Source organism: Chenopodium quinoa, unplaced genomic scaffold, assembly GCF_001683475.1.
Source record: "Chenopodium quinoa cultivar QQ74 unplaced genomic scaffold, ASM168347v1, whole genome shotgun sequence".
NCBI lineage: Eukaryota > Viridiplantae > Streptophyta > Magnoliopsida > Caryophyllales > Amaranthaceae > Chenopodium > Chenopodium quinoa.
Window position 1 is genome coordinate 854,727 of NW_018745174.1, and position 18,778 is coordinate 873,504.

General features: G+C 34.0%; 1 protein-coding gene across 1 annotated transcript; it reads right to left on the reverse strand.

Annotated features, from left to right (window-relative positions):
* Positions 1-2,037: 2,037 nt before the first annotated feature.
* Positions 2,038-15,462, reverse strand: LOC110710502 (DNA gyrase subunit B, chloroplastic/mitochondrial-like). The gene is made up of 21 exons (XM_021888818.1): positions 15,196-15,462; positions 14,722-14,866; positions 13,914-13,994; positions 13,651-13,764; positions 11,377-11,433; positions 10,264-10,365; positions 9,569-9,719; positions 9,353-9,429; positions 8,971-9,081; positions 8,812-8,882; positions 7,892-8,033; positions 7,607-7,705; positions 7,367-7,495; positions 7,148-7,262; positions 5,604-5,671; positions 4,084-4,197; positions 3,889-4,005; positions 3,740-3,793; positions 3,521-3,626; positions 2,860-2,990; positions 2,038-2,578 (listed from the first exon to the last, which is right to left on the reverse strand). Exons 1-21 carry the CDS (start codon positions 15,345-15,347, stop codon positions 2,510-2,512), a joined length of 2,205 nt encoding a protein of 734 aa, XP_021744510.1. The 5' UTR covers positions 15,348-15,462; the 3' UTR covers positions 2,038-2,509.
* Between the last annotated feature and the right edge of the window lie 3,316 nt (positions 15,463-18,778).

Consider the following 18,778-nt stretch of genomic DNA (forward strand, 5'->3'; position numbering starts at 1 on the left):
ATAGAAGGAACGTTCGATCTCCACTAAGAGCAAAATCTTATTTTGCGATAATTACAACCTATTATGTTCCCTTACTAATTACATTGACCATAAGCTTCCCATCAGCTAATTAGTTCCCTGCATCTAACATTCCAAAAAGACACTACAACACCTAAAAACGCCAGGATACACCAAGATAATTTACTGCCAGAAACTAACAACCAAACTTAGGAAACTTTAAGTCTATACCCTACCAATACTACAACTAAAACGCCCAAAAAAAACTTAGCCAACAGATAGTATACGATTAGTCAGAAATTTTCATACGAAACATCGAAGAATCTTCACTTGTTTCTAGATTTCCCTGTTGCTGATTTCCAAAAGAAGAATATGAACCAGTGCCATCATCATCAGCACCATCATAGACATCATGGCTTGATTCTACTTCTTCGCCTGAATCAACAACAGCTTCTTTCTCAGACTCAGTTTATGAGTCATAATTGACATCACTTTCAGGATTTTCATCAGTCTTTTCATCTTCCTTGCTCTCAGCTTCATCTTCCTCACTATCATCGTCTTCTTCACCTTCCTCTATTTTCTCTTTTACACCAGCACCTTCCTTGTCTTTGGGTTCCCCTTCATCATTATCTGAATCAACAATGATAACAGGCCATTCTCCGCAGCCATCCTTCTCAACACCCCGTCTTCTCTTATTACTTGGATCCCCTTTTTCTTTCTTGTTTTCCACCTTTGAATTTCCTTGTTCAAGGAATTCTAGATGCCTATCCATCTTCATCTTCATTTCAATGGTATACAAACGAAAGCTGGCTACGTTTTCTTTTTGTGACTTCCGATCATTCGACCTCCAGATTGGTGGTGAGAAAACCTTCCCGGAAGTCGCAGTACTGCCAGTGCTACCCATTGGCAGAAATTGCAATTAAAATTTTACAGAAAAAAAAAAATTGGAAAAGGACAGAGCACAGGAATAGAGAAGGCTATACACCACGCAATATAAGTACATGAATTGACCGATCAAAGCAATGATGAAGGTTTCTTGAAATAATAAAGAACTATGACTGTATGACTTCATCAGTACAGCCGTTCAAAACCTTTACATATTCTATGGTTGTACTTACATTTTAAAAACAGGCAAAAATAGAAAGTTCCTTTTCATAGATTTCATTATATGCACAATGTCCATGCACACGTGTGTTAACCATTTGTACTATCTTTACTTTACATTACGATTTATCACGACACATAGTATTTCTTGGCCAATTTTCCTATTTTTAGACAAACAATTTCCGCATAATACAACTGTTCGCTAATAAAAAAAAAAAAGACATACTTATAAAAATATTACAAGTTATATCAGCACTTTATAAAAATTACTAATAAATCAATAGCTCGTAATCTTAAATAAAAATTATACGCCCTCTAAATTAATACCTACATCTTGACTCATTCTTAACACAAAATATATATTCTTAACTCATTCTTAACACAGAATATATATTGTTGCACTATCCATTACATACATTACCTAAATACAATAAGAAATGTCCATAAATTTAACGGAAAAATTTAACTCACACATTCCGTGTTTATTGGGCTATCGCGCGCATCGCGCGTGATGGCTCAACTAGTAGTATTAAAAATATATGGAAAAACAAAATTGTATATAGAAAAGCTAATTTTGCACAAATATTGTTGTAAATTGGTGGGTATTTTAATCCTAATGGGTCATTCTTTTTGGGACTAAAATTAAGCCAAATAGGTCGTTCTTTCGGGGACGGAGGGAATTAAACTTGGATTTTCTCTAAATATAATAGACTTTTAAAAAAATATATATATATATACGTAAATCAATATATGAGGTAAAAGACAAATTATAAATCAATATAGAATCAAGCACGAATTACCATGATTAAATGCTGAACAAGATATTAAGGTGATGATTACCTCAGTACAGAAATTGTCCCATAACATTTTGTTCTTAAATATTTGGTGATTAATTCTCATTAACCTGTCTACAAAATACAGATATAGAAATATCAATTATTTAAATGTATTTTAAAATTCTATCAAAAATTAAACTCATAATTTGGTACACACAGATCTGCGCTGGAATTAAAAGAGCTCCATTAAATATCTAGATTACAAACTGTATAAATGTGATTGCTACAAAACTATACATATGAAATGAATGCGACAAATCTAATAGAAAATTAGCCAAAACCATTCATTTCTACGCTAATTGGGAGGGACTATAATCATATGCTTGAACATAATATGACACCTACAAAAACTAGCAAAATCCTGAGACATGAATAACTTCTAGCACTTGAAACCTTCCTGAAAAGACAAGAAATGTGGAAAATGCTTCCACTATTCTGCAGAAGAGCATTAGTTTCGGGATTGATCTTTGAATACTCATAAGCTCGAAGAGGACACCCTACGCGACACTTCAGGCTATATGGCAATGTCTCGGGTAAAAAGCTGTAATCAGTGCATATCCACAGAATATTTCTTATATATCTAACTGCTCAAGGTCGATAATGTTAGCTGCATTTCGTATAAGCTCCTTGCGTCCATCAACCTGGAAAATTGCAGCAAAAGCGTCATGCTAACTCATTTATTTTGACATACAAGAAAGAGCAAAAAACAGAGAAATCTTAGTCCAGTTCATGCATCCAAGAATTACTACCATCCAAGACATTCATATCAACTTGCCATTGTGAATTATTGAATGGTACTTTATAACATAGGAAGAAATTATATCCATATTAAATCCCATAGCGGAAAGAAATAACACTGGCTCGAAATCCCCCATAGGTAATGGAAAATAATGAAAAGAACAAGCACACTGCAATGACTTACCCGGGCTCCCATGAGTGAGGCGAAAACAAGATTTGCTTGAGCCGCATCTTCTACCGTCAACTGTTTCAGCAATCGACTTTCTGGATCCATTGTTGTTTCCCAAAGTTGAGCAGGCATCATCTCACCCAACCCTACGATATACTTAAATCAGACAATAGAGCAAAAAAAAAAAAAAAAAAAAAAAAAAAAAAAACTGTTCTATTCAGAACATACTACATCGAATAAGATCTGCAAACAAATCATATGTATGATCACATAGATGAAGGAGAAGCCCTGTTCCTTCTGACATACGAATCAGAATTCAGGGTTACCAGCAGGAACATGTTTGATAGTGCTTTAGTAATTAAGTCATCATTAGACATTAGCATAACTGTAACCAATCTTTTCATATAGCAACGGGCCAAAATTTTTTGTTTCTTCAAGATATGTTCAGAACCCAAATAATTTACATGCTAAAGATGCAAATACAGAATTACTTGTCTGAGCTCGTATTTACATATTTATGATGCCATTAAACTAGGGAAAGCAATTAAAGAATTTCGGAAAGAGCGATCCTAAAACCAAGATGAATAAATCACTGGTTCAGTAAGAAGACATGAAAACCCATATGCATTTTAATAAATGATAGCATATCATGAATGAAAGCGAATTCTTATTATACCTTTAAATCTCTGAATGTTGTATGATGCATTTGAAGGGAAGGTACTCTGGAGTTTTTTAAGTTCAGCTTCAATGTAACAATAATAAAATTGTTTCCCTCTTTCAACCTGAAGGCAAAGGTATAAAATAAATAATAGGAACCCATAAGCAAGGAGGTGTGTATGAGCTTAAATTCCTCAACTCCTCCAGATTGACCAGAGTGCCAGAAGAATAACGATACCTTGTATAGGGGAGGAACTCCCACATAAATGCAACCTGCATCAAATAAAGCTTTCTGCAAGAAAGAAGCCTCATACACATTAGACTTACTGGTATACACAGCTTTAGATGCATAACTTACAGTTTTTTCCACCAAAGTCCAGCATATACCTGATATCTATAGAAAAATGTTAGCAATAAAGTTCTAATATGAGCACCATCAACATCAGCATCAGTTAAAATAATAATCTTATGATAGCGAAGATCTTCCATCTTGAAATCTTCACCCTGGTAAAAGATAACTAGTCAATAAAGATAAGTAAAAAATCATAACAGATTTTATATTAAAATAAGATCCACTGGTACCTTCACTCCAAGTCCCAAAGCAAGAATTAGGTTTTGAATCTCTTCATTCTTGTACATAGCTGCATCATCCCTCCTCTCAACATTTAAAATTTTACCTCGCAAGGGCAGGATAGCCTGCAAGGAAATATTTTCAGGGAAAGCATTATGTAATAGATTAAACTTTTCAACCAAAGATCATGTGCATACACAAAACTGTAGCCTCTTTCACCTCAAGACAACAAGGTAAGTCCTATCTTACACTTTTAATGCTAAAACTGTGAATAAAGCCGTCAATAGCATAAATCTTGATCGTACTGAAGCACTAGTGATGTTCAAAGACAACAAGTAATACATGCAAGTTAAATAGTGATTTACATCTAAGCTCACCAAGTAAGTGATGAAGTCAAGAGGATGGAAACGCAGATTTATTTATTTTGCCACATTGCCAAAGGGGAAATAAAAGGTGGTAAATGAAGGAGTTCAAGAAATATCATAGCAAGCATATTACTGATAGCGTCAGTCAAAAGGAAAGTTGAAGAATTCAATAAAAAAAAATTCACTTCTGTGTTATGCATAAAGGATGTATTACAGCATCACTTTGTTCTCCCTCTACCCTTTAAAGGTTACCCCATCCATCTCTTTTCACTTGATTAAAAGTTGTATAAATGGTTAGGTAGTTTTGTTGTTTAGGATGTGAGGTAAGAAATATACTAGAGAGGATTTGTTGGAACCATGTCAATCAAAAAGAAATTGAGGCACTTTTTAGGGACAGACCAAAATTAAAAAAGGGGCAATTCTTTAGATACAGAGGGAGTATTCTACAAATTTTCTCAAATTTGTCAATCATCCTAGAATAAATGGAAGATACTAACCTAAATCTGATAACCATCACAGAAAAACTAAAATATACTCCCTCTGTTTTTTTTTTTTAATGAAACCCACTTCTATCCCACTCACACTTTCTTAATATTTCTCTTCAATCACGTCACTTACTTTTACATAAACTACATACCCTTATCACGTTTATTTTTATCATTTTTAATTCTGCAAAACCCCACTTACACATAATAACTTCAACTCAACCGCATGAAAATCCGCATGGTCAAAGTGTTGCATTTAAGAAAAAACAGAGGGCATAACAATTTATTTCAGTCCATTGAAAAAAATATATATCAAAGAGAAAAAGGAAAATATAAGCTCCCTTGCATAAAACATGTTTTCAAGACAGCACATAAAAAGCACCAACAATTCTTAACTATGGTTTGTGACATCCTTTATCTATTGACTGTCTACCTTCCTCCCCTTACAAGGAAAAAGCTGTTTTATGGAAGAAAGTTGAACTCCTATCATTGATATTCTTACTCCAGATCAAATAATGATATTCTTTTCTCACAAATCAACAGAAAAACTAGTTTGAGAAATAAGGTTAAAAAAAAAGCACATTTTACATAAACAATTCAATGCAATGGCACACGAACCACCTTTACTCCTTTAGCACACAGATTTAACAGTTGCTTCAAGTACAAGGTGTAATAACTCACTTGAAAGCGTCTATCTCGGCCTTGTTTTGCACTTCCACCAGCTGAATCTCCTTCAACAATAAATATTTCTGCAGGCATAATTCAATACCAAGATAATTTAGTAAAGCAATTGGACAGAAAATTAAAAACAATATGGGCCTCCAAGACTCCACACTGTTTTTGAGGTTTGATTTCTTTAAAAATCTTCCAATTCTTTAACACATTACACAATGATACTAGCAGATTTAGCACCAGGAATAGCTATGAAATCCCTCAACTTTTAGGGAACAAAAAGATTTAGAAGTAGCAAAGAATTCACCCTATGTGTTATTCCTATTTACCTTTTTGCATGAGAGGGGGGGGGGATAGGGGAAATTTCACCCAGATACTTTAAGGTTGATCGTTGGCATTACTCTCTAATACAGCTACAGATATTGCATGTACTAAATTTCAGGAATACCCACCACTTACCGAAATATCTACCTTCTGTTCATCAGGAAGAAACATATCACTAAGATTTTAAGAAAACAAATCTCATAAAAATTTGAACATTTGGGGAGGGGACCTAGCATTATAAACCTACACATCAAAATTCTAGACTTTCTAGTGCAACTTTCTCATATAGTTTTCTTCAGCAAATGTTCTATTCCAAGTATTCTACTGGCAGTTTGACTTCCTTCGATAAAAAGGTACCCCAGAATCTAGTCTTACTACCAAACATAAAGATTCTTGGGATATGTCATCCAACATTAGATAAGTAGTCTCACTCTAAAATCACATTGTTACTTACAATAAGAGACAGATAGTAAACGGTAACGAAGATATAATTGTTAAATATTAATCAACAGGAAAAAAGATATTTATTGGCACACAAAAGCCAAATTTAAAATAGCATAAAATTTCTCACTAAAGATGAATACTGACCCTAGGACAAATCAACATTCACCAAAAAAGAACGACCAGGTGGCGATTGTAAAAAGATAAATATTTAAAAGATCAAACATCAAAGAGATAAGATGGAAAGGACCCACTGATCAGGCTTAAAGTTGAGCACTTGAGTTTTACATTTAGGCAATTTAGCATATAAAGTTAATCTCTTTGATGAATCCGCCACATATAATGTTCATTGCAATATGCATGTGCATATGCAATAGATAGTGGAAATGCGGAAACCACTGATGAATTGGTGCTAGCCCCATAAAACATGATGTAATTTGACTAGTCTCATCTAGTTTTTAGAGTTTACAGTAAATATCAACTAGTAATAGGTTTGGAGAGCTTATATCTGATTTTGATGCCCAATACAAAGCCTTTAGGTTCAAATTTCAATGCAGGTCAGTCAGAACTCAAAAGGCCTGATCTAGTTTCTTATTGCAAAATAGAAGAATAAAGTTCAGAAAAAATATATATATTGCCAAATTGGAAATGTAGTGGATAATTACTTGCAGCAAAGAACGCATTTTGAATATCAGACGACAATAATTAAATGAGAAAAGTCACTATCCATTTCCTTAGTCTTGCAACTCAGCTCTTCGGACCTAAATGAGAAAAGTCACTATAATTACCTGCTTCCTCAGGGTTTGTGGCAGAGCAATCAGCAAGTTTTCCAGGAAGCGAAGATGACTTCAAGACACTCTTTTGCCTCACTAGCTCCCTTGCCCTTTTGGCAGCCAGAGCAGCCTGAAACAAAAATTAATAAAAGAGCCTTGCAGTTTAGTAATAAGGTCAGCTACACAATGTCTACTGAACATAAATTTATAAATCAAGATTTATCACAAACTTACCTTGAGAGCATTCAAAGCCTTTGAAACGATCGAATCTAAAACATCAGGATGCAACTCTAAATACTCCACGAGATAATCTTGCACACATTGATCCACCACCTTCCGAACTTCTGGATTTCCTAACCTTGTCTATCAACCATTGACATCATAGCATCAGTCTTCAACTTTCAAGAATGTAACTGCAAACATCTTAAGGTTATTGAGCCACAAAAGAGGAGAAAAGGAGTAATTAAAAAAAACCTTTGTCTGTCCTTCAAACTCTGGATTTGGCACTTTGACAGAAATTACACAAGTTAATCCTTCCCTTACATGTTCGCCACTTAAAGTAAGATCTTTGTCCTGAAAGTAAAATTAAGCTCTTACATTATACAAACAAAAACAATACAAATTTAAACGCGTTACAAGAAGAGATGTGATGGGAATTCATCATAGTTTGCAAGTGCATCCTGTTTCGTAAAACAATTATCATAGAATACTAGTACATTGGATCCAAGGAAAGATCAAAAATGAAGAAAATCAATGCACCTTGTTAGCTTTTGATTTCTTTGCCAAACTGTTCAGAGTTCTTGTCAATGACATCTTGAAGCCATCAATGTGAGTACCGCCATCAACAGTGCGTATGCTATTGGCATATCCCAAGATTGTATCTGAATATGCATCCGAACACCTACAAAAATTTAGCAGTTTAATCCAACCAGGTAGAAGGAATTCGTCTCATATACAGCTAATACAAGGGCAAACGTTGTTGCAAAATCTAAACAAACAAAACCAACGTAATGTTTAGTTCACCTTATTCAAGTGCCTCATTAATTATTTCAGATCAGATTAGAAAATAAGTTCAAACATATCAGATTAGAAAAAATAAGTTCATAGCATACCTTATCAACTTATTTGCGATTTTTTATCACTAAATATCAATTCCCCTTAAGCAAAGTCATAGATACAAAAATAGTTGGCAGACCACCCTAACACGATAAGATTAAGGGGAAGTAAAGTCATAGATGCAAGTATAGTTGGGAGACTACCCTGACAAAGGAAAACTTGAAGCCAAACTTTAGAAAACAAAATATCCATCACATTAAGCTTAGCAAGTAAACTCAGAGAAATCAACATCTAAATAACCAATATTAAATAATTACAGGAAAAATCCCGACATATATAGCTATTGAGAAGATTAAAATGCAACTCAACATATCAAAATTCCTACAGTATTTTCTCAGGGAATTTGTGGGGTTGTCATATCTAATGTCTACTCTCAAAATCAGATAACAGCCAAAGGATACAAATATAAAGCAAAACCTATACATTATATCAAAACCAACACAAACAAATGTACAAGAATAGACAGAGGCAATGCAATAAAAAGAACAAAAATAAATAAATGCAACGCTTAACAATAAGAAGCTATGAAAAGTCCAGATATAAACGCAGATATAAAAGCCTACCACTGTAAAGCTGCATCAATAGTTACACCATCTATTTCTCTGTGAAACCCAACGACATCATGAATTGGTCTCTGGATGCACATTCCAGCATTAGCAAGCAAAATAATGTGAAAATATGGAGCAAAATTCAGAAATGGAATGTCATCATGGAAAACATACCTTATCAACGTTTAGCCATTTCACATATTCAACCAACCCGCCAGCATAGTAATATTCATTATACCGACTCTTCTCCGGATCTTCACTCTCCTTGCTAAAAGCAATGGTAAGCTGCAAACAGGAAGTAAAAGCAGAAAGGAGATGCTTTCAGTCAATATCCCCAACTAGTGAATAGAAGTTATATATATCCTCTCCTGCAATTCCAATAAATTAAAAAGCAAAAGACGAAAAACAAAGGCGCAACGATCAATTACCAATATAATTCATACAACCAATTAGCAAAAAGAATTAGCCTCATAATCTATCAACACCAAGCCACCACCGCATATAAAAACATCTTACTCAAAATTTAGAGTATCCAAATACATTGTCAATACTTTACCTTGGGATTTAAAAACGCAAGCTCCCTAATACGCCCAGCTATTGTGTCATAGTCGAACTCAATTTCAGTCGTAAATACTGCAATGAAATTGTCATTATAAAAGTAGAATTAGCAGCCAAATTTAAAAGGAAAATTGTAATACAAAGAAACAGCATTTGCCAAGTAACAAAGTCAATACAGAGAAAACATAGCAAAGATACACTGCTCCTCAGTTACCTTCTTTATCAGGCCAAAACCTGACAGATGTTCCTTGGCGATCCTCAGAATCTGGTGGAAGCACATGACATGACAGATTTGTCACAGGCTTTCCACGGGCATATTTCTGCTTGTACTCCATTCCATCTCGCCAAACTGTGATTTCCAGAGCCTACATAATACTAGTAGAGCATCAGAGACCGAAACACCTTTGCATGGTAGTTGCATCTTTCGATTTGATAGTATTAAGAGAGATTCTTTTCTTATTTTTTGACCTCCATCCAGAAGAAACATAAGACAAGAATATGAATATAAATGTGATGCAAAAGCATATACAGTGGCAACTGAATGAAAAAACCAGGGTCTTAAGCCAATGTCAATAATCATACTGCAATATCAGATGACAGAGCGCAAAAAAGGCTATAGGCCTAGAGCAATTTTGTTGCTCCTAAATCATGGGATGCCTAAGGCCGAATTACCCAACATATTTGTGTACCCAGAAAATGTCTGTTGTGTGTTTGAAAGTAGAATTTTTGAAGTGTCAAAGGTCAACCATTAAAGTCTTCTCCAAGGGGGAGCAATATTGCAACTAGCATAATTGAAATAACTTCGAAATTTTTTCTCAATCTTGCAACAGACTACACATCAAGACAAAACATAAGAATCACACACAAAAAAAGAAGTAAATACTTCTGAATCATAAACGAAGTACCTACCGCTGATAATGCATTGACAACTGATAGACCTACACCATGCAATCCTCCTGATACACTGTACCCACTACTCGAACCACCAAATTTCCCACCTGCATGTAAGACCTGCATAAATTAGCAGCCATCATTCAATACAGTTAGAATTTACTATAGGAAGCACATGTTATGCAGCAAAATAGTTCAATAAACAGAGTATATTTTCACCATGAGCAATGAATTCTAACAGACAATTACAGCTTGCCATGTTCTATACTCATATGGCCACCACTGCCAACCAGATAAATTCTTTCATATTAATAAGAACAATAACCATATCTTCTTTTCAATTAAACACAGCAGCTCACTTTCTGCAATTACTATCTGTTAAAGCAAAGCATAATAACCGTATCATAGAGGGTATAGATTACTACTCTTGCTACTCAATTATCCCATTTGCAACACTCATCCAAATTTTTGGCAGCCATATGTTCTTAAACCCATCACCTACTCACCGGTTCACCCAATCACACTAAATCAACAAGGGGCAGAATACCACTGTAACTTTGCACATAAACCAACCATTCACAAAGCAACCACAAGTGCAATAAACAGAGGAGCACAAAGACGATAGATTAAACCAAGCTTCATTAGTAGACTCAAGATGTGATAACTCTGCATGAACTAGGCAAGCATCAGTGTTTCTTAATCAGGAATGCCAAATTGATCATTAAGCTTCCTGGTCACCTTTCAGTACCACAAAAGTCACGAAAGCTACTAAACACAGCTAAAGAAAAAAAAAATGGGGAATATGCAATACAGACATAACAAGCCAAAATAATTCTAATCGTATGGAGGGTTAAAGGCATCTTATTTAGTGAAGCTCCTACGGCAAAAAACCTAATACACAAAGCTGAACAATGCTACAAAGTGGCTGTCACACAAACATGTATGTAATAACACAAACTCACAAGTTCTGATACCATAAGTCAATTTATCAGAACCTAATTAGGGATTTTCAAAAGCAGACCAAGAGGGTAGGGAGGGGGGGGGGGATATTGCAATTGTAACGTAAAAATTGGAATGAAAGAAATTTAATCCCATTGCAACTTCTATCCTGGTTTTCTTCTAAGGTTTTACCGTTAAGACAGTTTCCAAAGAAGATTTCTTCGTTACTGGATGAACATCAGTTGGGATCTGCAACATACAGACGACAAAAAATAATTAGAATAGAAACAACAATATGAAAAGAAAAAAAAAAAAAAAAAGTCAAAATCTGCAATAAAGTGATATGTCACTCCTTATATGACTAAATATATCAAGGAAGATGTCCACAATATGCAGTTTACACATGAATTATCGTGGACACTAGCTTGATGCCTCTAGGTAGATAATTATAAATATCACAACACTTAAAATATATTTATCAATGAGAGTGAGGGATAGCTCAAGTGGTTAGAGCTCCCCACCCAGTTCCAAGAGATCTTGGGATCAAATTTCATCACCCACTTTTGTGGCTCTCTAAACACCAAAAAAATATATTGGGTTTTTCTATATAATAACCTTGTTAACCTTGCCATTATCCTGCCGTTAAACCGTTGGTGGGGCCCACTATCTATTTATTAATTTTTTTTATCGATTTGCGAGTTGGAAAATGTTCCTTTAAAGGTTTGGGGGGCTATTTTGGTCTTTAAGGGTCCAAATTGAACTCAGATTTCACAAAAAAATAACGTAAATGACTCGTTTGGTGTATTAAATCGATAAAAAAATAATAATAACGGAATATTTTTCAATGAGCAAATCGATAAAAAAATGCTAATGAATGAAGAATGAGCTCCACTAACGGAATTTTTTAACGGCGGGATAATGGCAAGGTTACCGTATGGAAACAAAATGTATATTGGGGTTATAGTGTGGAAAGTGATATATGTTGGGGCACAACGTAGAAAAGTGAAAATATCAAGGTTACTATATAGAAAAACCCTATCAATCATCGGCAAGCTTAATGATTTAGCCGGTAATAAATATTAATGATTGTAGTATCATTTACCAGAGCTACTATAATGCTGAAGCAGAACCTAGATAAGTAGTTAGTGAATACATGCAATACATTCACAGAGAAAAACACAGAGTGGGAGGTAAAAAGGTATGAAGGGACTGAAGTACTCAGGCCACCTTTAAGGTATGCATTATCTATAAATAGATACGACGAAATTATAGGTCATGAATTTCATGATAAAAATCAGTTCATTTCCACAAAGAAACAGCTAAAGGTAGAAGCAGGATTCAAGAAAAAACCCATTATAGACACATACGCTAATCATCATCTAAAGTAATACTTCCTCTGTTTTACTTTACTGGAACCATAGCCTTTGCCATAATATTTGAGAAGGGGGGGGGGGGGGCAATTGGTGCACATGGTTTACATTATTATCCTTTGAAAGAACATGAAATGTTAACCCACATGCACTTTATAAGGGTAGTTTAGTGAATCTGACAACCAAAAATAAACCTAATATAGAATGGGTCATGTAATATGGCATTTCCATTTTAGGAATGTTAGTCAAGTAAACGGAGGAAGTATTTCGTAATTATTTAGTCATGATGCTTGTGGATAAAATATAGCCACAAAATTACGCCAACTACCTTATTTTATATAAGTCATAGGAAGTATATTTGTACATGTTTCTGCAGTCATTTTTGCTTAGCCACATACTCATCTACTCAAGCACACAAAAGATATAAAAATCATTGTTGGAAATGTAAATGTAAGCATCAATACACCTCATAAGAGAGTATGAATTGCAAACATGTCTTAGGTTGGAATGGAAGACTTATCCTAATATCCTATTACTATTGTTTGGTTCAAACTTATCTATGTATATTGTTATATTTTCTTCAAATTATTTTGTAAGTCCAACTCATATATAAGTCAGCATTTTCTACGTTGGGGCCCACACTCACTCATTTTTTCTCTCAACCTTTTCATTATCCTTAGTCTCCCTGCAAAAATAAAAGATACTAGGTATTAACTTAAATAGGGACTAGAAAGAATAGAATTATTTCGGTGTCCTTATTTTATTCACAGGAAATTTTATCCACCAAAGAGGGGGGGAAAAGAAAAAAGAAAAGGAGGACTATATGAACGAAGTTCGGCATCTAAGGCAAATGGAAAGTGGGCAGAAACCAATCTTATCACCAATGGATGATAATGAGAAATCAGGGGAAGCCAAAGCAGTCAACTGCTGTATCAAGGCACTGTTTGATGTTTATTCAGCAATGCCTTTGGGTAAAGGGGTTGGGATGTTCTACCACAATTAACAGAAAACTTTGTGTGAAATATACCACTAAGTTACCCTCAAACATAATCAAACTATCAAAGAAGTGCAAATATTGGAATTTGATGTTCCATACCCCACGCCCGTTGTCAGTAATGCTCACAGAGTTGTCAGCATACAGGATAACATCAATCTTTGAGGCATATCCTGCTTGTGCCTCGTCAACAGAATTATCAAGGATTTCATAAACCTGAAAGATCCCATATTAGAGTCAGTTTAAATTCACAAGTTCATAATTCTCTAATTTCTAACCATAATATTATAATAAGACATCATTTGGACCTCAAAGGCTCAAATAGCTAAAAAAAATATAATTCACTAATTCAGAAAGGTAGGTACCAAGTGATGCAAACCCCGAGAACCTGTACTTCCAATATACATCCCTGGTCTTTTTCTAACAGGATCCAAGCCCTGTAAGACCTGTGCCAAGCAATTATCACAACATATAAGCCATACATATATCATACTGTATAAATTAAACCTCAAGCTGCGAACACAATTGCGCAGTAAATCAGAGAAAGATGACACACATTCATCTAATCTATAATGAAGTCAAATCAATCATTAAGAAAAACAAGACCAGATGAAAGAACAACATCTTCACCAAGGATCTACTCTAGTCCTCTATTCAGTCAATTATTAGAAAGAATCTAAAGCTTCCCACACATTGCATATTAACACCCGACACTAAGGTTGCTTAAAAAAGGTCAGGGAAACACAGAGATATTCCACATGTTGAACATATACAATTAAATTATCCTCCTTTCTTGGTGTGTTTGGCTAAGTTGGCCCCTAAAGCAAGGTAAATTGTCAATGCATCATATAAAACACCCTTAGTAATGATTTTAAGTAGAAAAACGGCACTCTACAAGTCTACAATACCTCAAACGCTACCACATGATAATAAACATCTCATTATCTCATAATTTACTCCGATTGTAAAGTCCAATTACAGGTAAAAACATATATGCAATTAGCACATATCACAATCAATACCATATTAACTCCTTGATTATCAACATCAAGTAGATGGATAGCAAAACACAGAACAACACAATGAAGAAGCAAAAACTCATTGGCATACAATATCATGATGAAGCTAAGATTAATAATACTGGCCGCGAACACGATGAAGCTAGTAGTATACCTGAATTTGGTCAGACCCATATGATTTAGAAGCCATATTTTCCTGAGGAGACTCAGTAGCAGTACTAGAAGATATATATGCTCTGGGAAATGCCACATTTCTGACCACTGCACCATTAGAAACCCTCCTCAATCTGAAATTAACCCTATACCCACAAATTCCCAACAAAATTAACAACACCAAAAATCATCAAATCAATTAAACAAAGCATAAAACCTCAAAATATAGACAGTAATAATAAACTAAACAAAGCAAAATACAGCATAATTTATATAAACCCAGAAAAGACTAATTCCAAACAACACCAAAACATTGCTCATAGCAAAAATTGAAAAAACCCAACAAAATGCCCAGAAATTTTTTGTAGCAAAGATGAAATTTTCAAAAAAGGGTCGATAAAAAAAAAAAACCCAATTATACAATACCCAGATAAAAAAGTTAAAGTAAGAAGTAGAAAATGAGGGAGAAAGAGACCTTAGAGTATGGGGAAAAGAGGAGGTGAGAGAAGGAGGAGGACATGAGTGAAGATAAGAGGAAGAAGAAAGGAAACGTGAAGAAGAAGAAGAAGCAGTAGCCATGAGAAGGCGAAGAGAGAAATGGCGAGGTCTGAAAACAAGAAGCGCCATTCAGTTCAAATTCATTCAGAAACCTCTCTTGTTTGGGGGTTGCCTAATGCCTATTACACTCACTGTTGTTTTCTGCGGCGTAAAACAAGGATAATAGAGTAAGAGAGAAGGTGAAGGTTAAAAAATATTGAAAGTAGAAATGGTTGGGACACTAGAGGTCTAGAAGGGCTAGGCAAGAGTTGATGGAGTTGATCTTCACCGTATGACCGGTTGTACATTTTGTCGGGATTAATAAAGTAAATTTATTCATTTTCAAATTTGGTATTAATAAGGCGATACGTGATAACGCGTTATTTAAATAAAAAAGTTGATAAACATTATAAGTTAAATACTCAAAATTGCTTGCATTTTGAGATAAAGTGACCATAATGCCCTTAATAACTTCGCCTCCCCCTCCTCTTAACCCCCCCCCCCCAACTTGCTACCACCACAACTTGTACCACTCATATCCTCCACTTCCCACCCACTAGCAGCAGCATAGAGAAAGAGGTCCTTTATTGGTGGCGGCATCGACAACCCTACCATCTCCTCATCAATAGATGATTAGGGACAGAGGAAAGGTAATGGCTAACCGATGTTATAAACCAATAGTATTACACAGTTAAGTTTGTTGTGTAAAGAGAGCTGCAAAGAACAATGATGCAGACGAGATTTGATCTCATGTCTTGGATGCCACCTCCTAAAATATCAACCAAAACTTAGTTGGTATCTCATTCCATAATATAGTGCAAACATTTCTTTTTAATTAGTGTCCCAAAAATATTGTGTTTATTTTATATTTTATATATTTTAAGGGTAATGCTATACATAGCCCTTAGGGCTATATATAAGCATTAGATTTACTCTTGAAAAATGTATAAAGTTAGGAATTCATGACAAAAACACGCGCAGATCGATGTAATTAGTGTGTTTTTGTCATGGTTTTCTAAATTTAAACAATTTTCAAGAGTAAATTAATTGCTTATATGTAGCCCTTAGGGCTATGTATAGCATTTTCCATATTTTAATCATGATACGTGTAACTTTTTTTTTTTTTTTTTTTTTTACTTTTCTCATATAATAAATACTCCTACATTTCCCCAAATTTCATTCATAATTTACTTTTTTAGGTTTTCCTTATAAAATTCTCCTATTTCTAAAATTTCATTAGATGTCACTCATTTTTTTTTAACTTTTTCATATAAAATACTTTAATTTAGAATTCTACTATCCTAAATTCTTGATTTAAGAAAATGAGCACTATAACATAAGGTGGAGGAGTATGATTTTCAAGGTAATATGTTTTGAGAGTTAAGTATAAATTTGGGGACTAATATTTTCATTTTTTTATCTTTTGTTACCTTTTTTTTTAACCTTTTGGGACCTCTAGTTAAGTTTTCGGCCATTTAACCCAACTTAAACTCACATGAGCAAAAGGCAGTCCCCTATTTCAATTTTTATCCAAAAAAAGTTAGTCCCCTCATTGGAATTTGTACGAAATACATGCGTCCATTAATTTAAGCATGCATATCCAAAACATGAGTATATTATCTAAATATTAATCAAAAAATTATTTCCTAAAAATTAAAGCTGCAACATTAAGTAGCCGTTTAATTCAAAAAAAATTAAAATCCATAACAGCAGCAGCAGCCTGCAGCTAGCCTTCAGCCCTTCAAATCTCTTCTCCAATCTAAATTAATGTACACAACTACGAACACATCCAACATCTAAATTCAACACAAATTTGCATAATTGACGCAATCAGGGGGGAAAAATCAAAATACTAAACCCTATTTCAACCAGATAAAAAAACATACATTTTCGCCAAAAAAAAAAAACATGCACAGTAGTAGTTTAGGATGTTTATTTCACTATCCTTGCAAAATGCTTCGAGAATTATCATATTTGGGAGCCACCAAAGACGAAGAATATTCAGAATAAGAGGAATTTTGCAGAGGTTTAGCAATGGAGCAAATGAGAAAAATGATGCTAAAATGAGTAAATACCTACAAGATTCCAAACATTGTTTTTTTATTTATTTATTTATTTTTTAATTCTAATTCGGTTTTTAATTTGGACTACTCATTTACAAAACCTTACAGCAAAAGTTTTGCCTTCCCCGTGCACATATGTTCATTTACACGCCCTCATCAATCATTCTCAAAAGCATTAAATAGGAGGCTAACTTATTTGAAGGAATTTTATGTCTTTTGTCACTTTTTAAGGGACTAACTTTTTTAACCCAAGGGACTCACTTATTTAACCCAAGTGACTCACTTTTTGGCCGGATTTTACCCATGAGGTCCCAAACGGTGAAAAAAAAAAGGAGACCCCAAAAGGTGAAAAAATGAAAAGGTTAGTCCCCAATCTTATACTTAATTCTATGTTTTGAACTTTTGAAGCCATAATTAAACTCTATAATGGTTGGATGCAACACATTGTATCATTTCCACGAGGTTATTACTGAGTAAATGGTTGGATGCAACACATTGTATCTTTTTTTAATTTTATACAAGCATAATATTATCAAATTCTGCTAGCAGTGTAGCTTGTATGAGCAGGTTGCTTATTATACTACAAGCAGGGGCGGACCACCTTTAGTCATAGTGGGTCCGGTGACACAGTATTTTTTTTAAAAAATAAAATATCAAAGAGACCCCTTATTATAGATAGGCGGTCTCTTTGATGCTGCTATTGGTAACAACAAACAACATCAAAGAGACCTCTTATTAAGGTAGGCGATCTCTTTAATGCTGCTATTGCATTTCGCAATTTTTTTGCGCTACTTTTTTTTCATTAAAGAGACCAGTTATATTTAATAACTGGTCTCTTAAGTTATCTCACTTTTTTTTGTATAATTTTTTAATAATTTTTTTTCCCTTTTTATATCTTATATTTGTACAACCGATTTTAATATTTCCCCATAAAGCTTATCAATTAACTAAAAAATCATAAAGTTAATTCAATATAATAATTTTATTGTACCATTTGTTTATAACATGTTATTTGTAGTATTTTCGACTTGTAAAATTGAATTCTTAAGTACTATATTTGGTTGTGGTATGTATTTTTGTGTCCTATTTTTGAATTGAAATCAATTTGGTGAAATATATATATATATATATATATATATATATATATATATATATATATAAATATAATTTTTGGATTGAAATTAATTATGAACAAGACATGGAAAAAAAAAATTGTACTTTCACAAATGATCAATAATTGATGGTGACACACTATCTCGGAAATCTTGGATCCGCCACTGACTACAAGTAAAATCCCCACTCCAATAGTCATGGTAAGCTCTTGCAAAAAATTATGGAGAATGTACAAGAAATTCCTTATATATACCATATGTAATTGAAATATACTTCGAAAACTAGTTTAATAGGCAACGAGAGTCTGACTCTATAATAATAGGCAACGAGAGTTTGAGTCTACAA

Bases quoted from the DNA above. Each gene is read 5' to 3' on its own strand.
- LOC110710502 (XM_021888818.1), bottom strand. From the start codon at position 15,347: ATGGCGCTTCTTGTTTTCAGACCTCGCCATTTCTCTCTTCGCCTTCTC. The intron at 13,995-14,721 runs GTATACTACTAG...TGCTTGGCACAG, and splicing joins ATGGGTCTGACCAAATTCAG to GTCTTACAGGGCTTGGATCC. The intron at 2,579-2,859 runs GTAAGTCATTGC...GCAATTTTCCAG, and splicing joins CCTCACTCATGGGAGCCCGG to GTTGATGGACGCAAGGAGCT.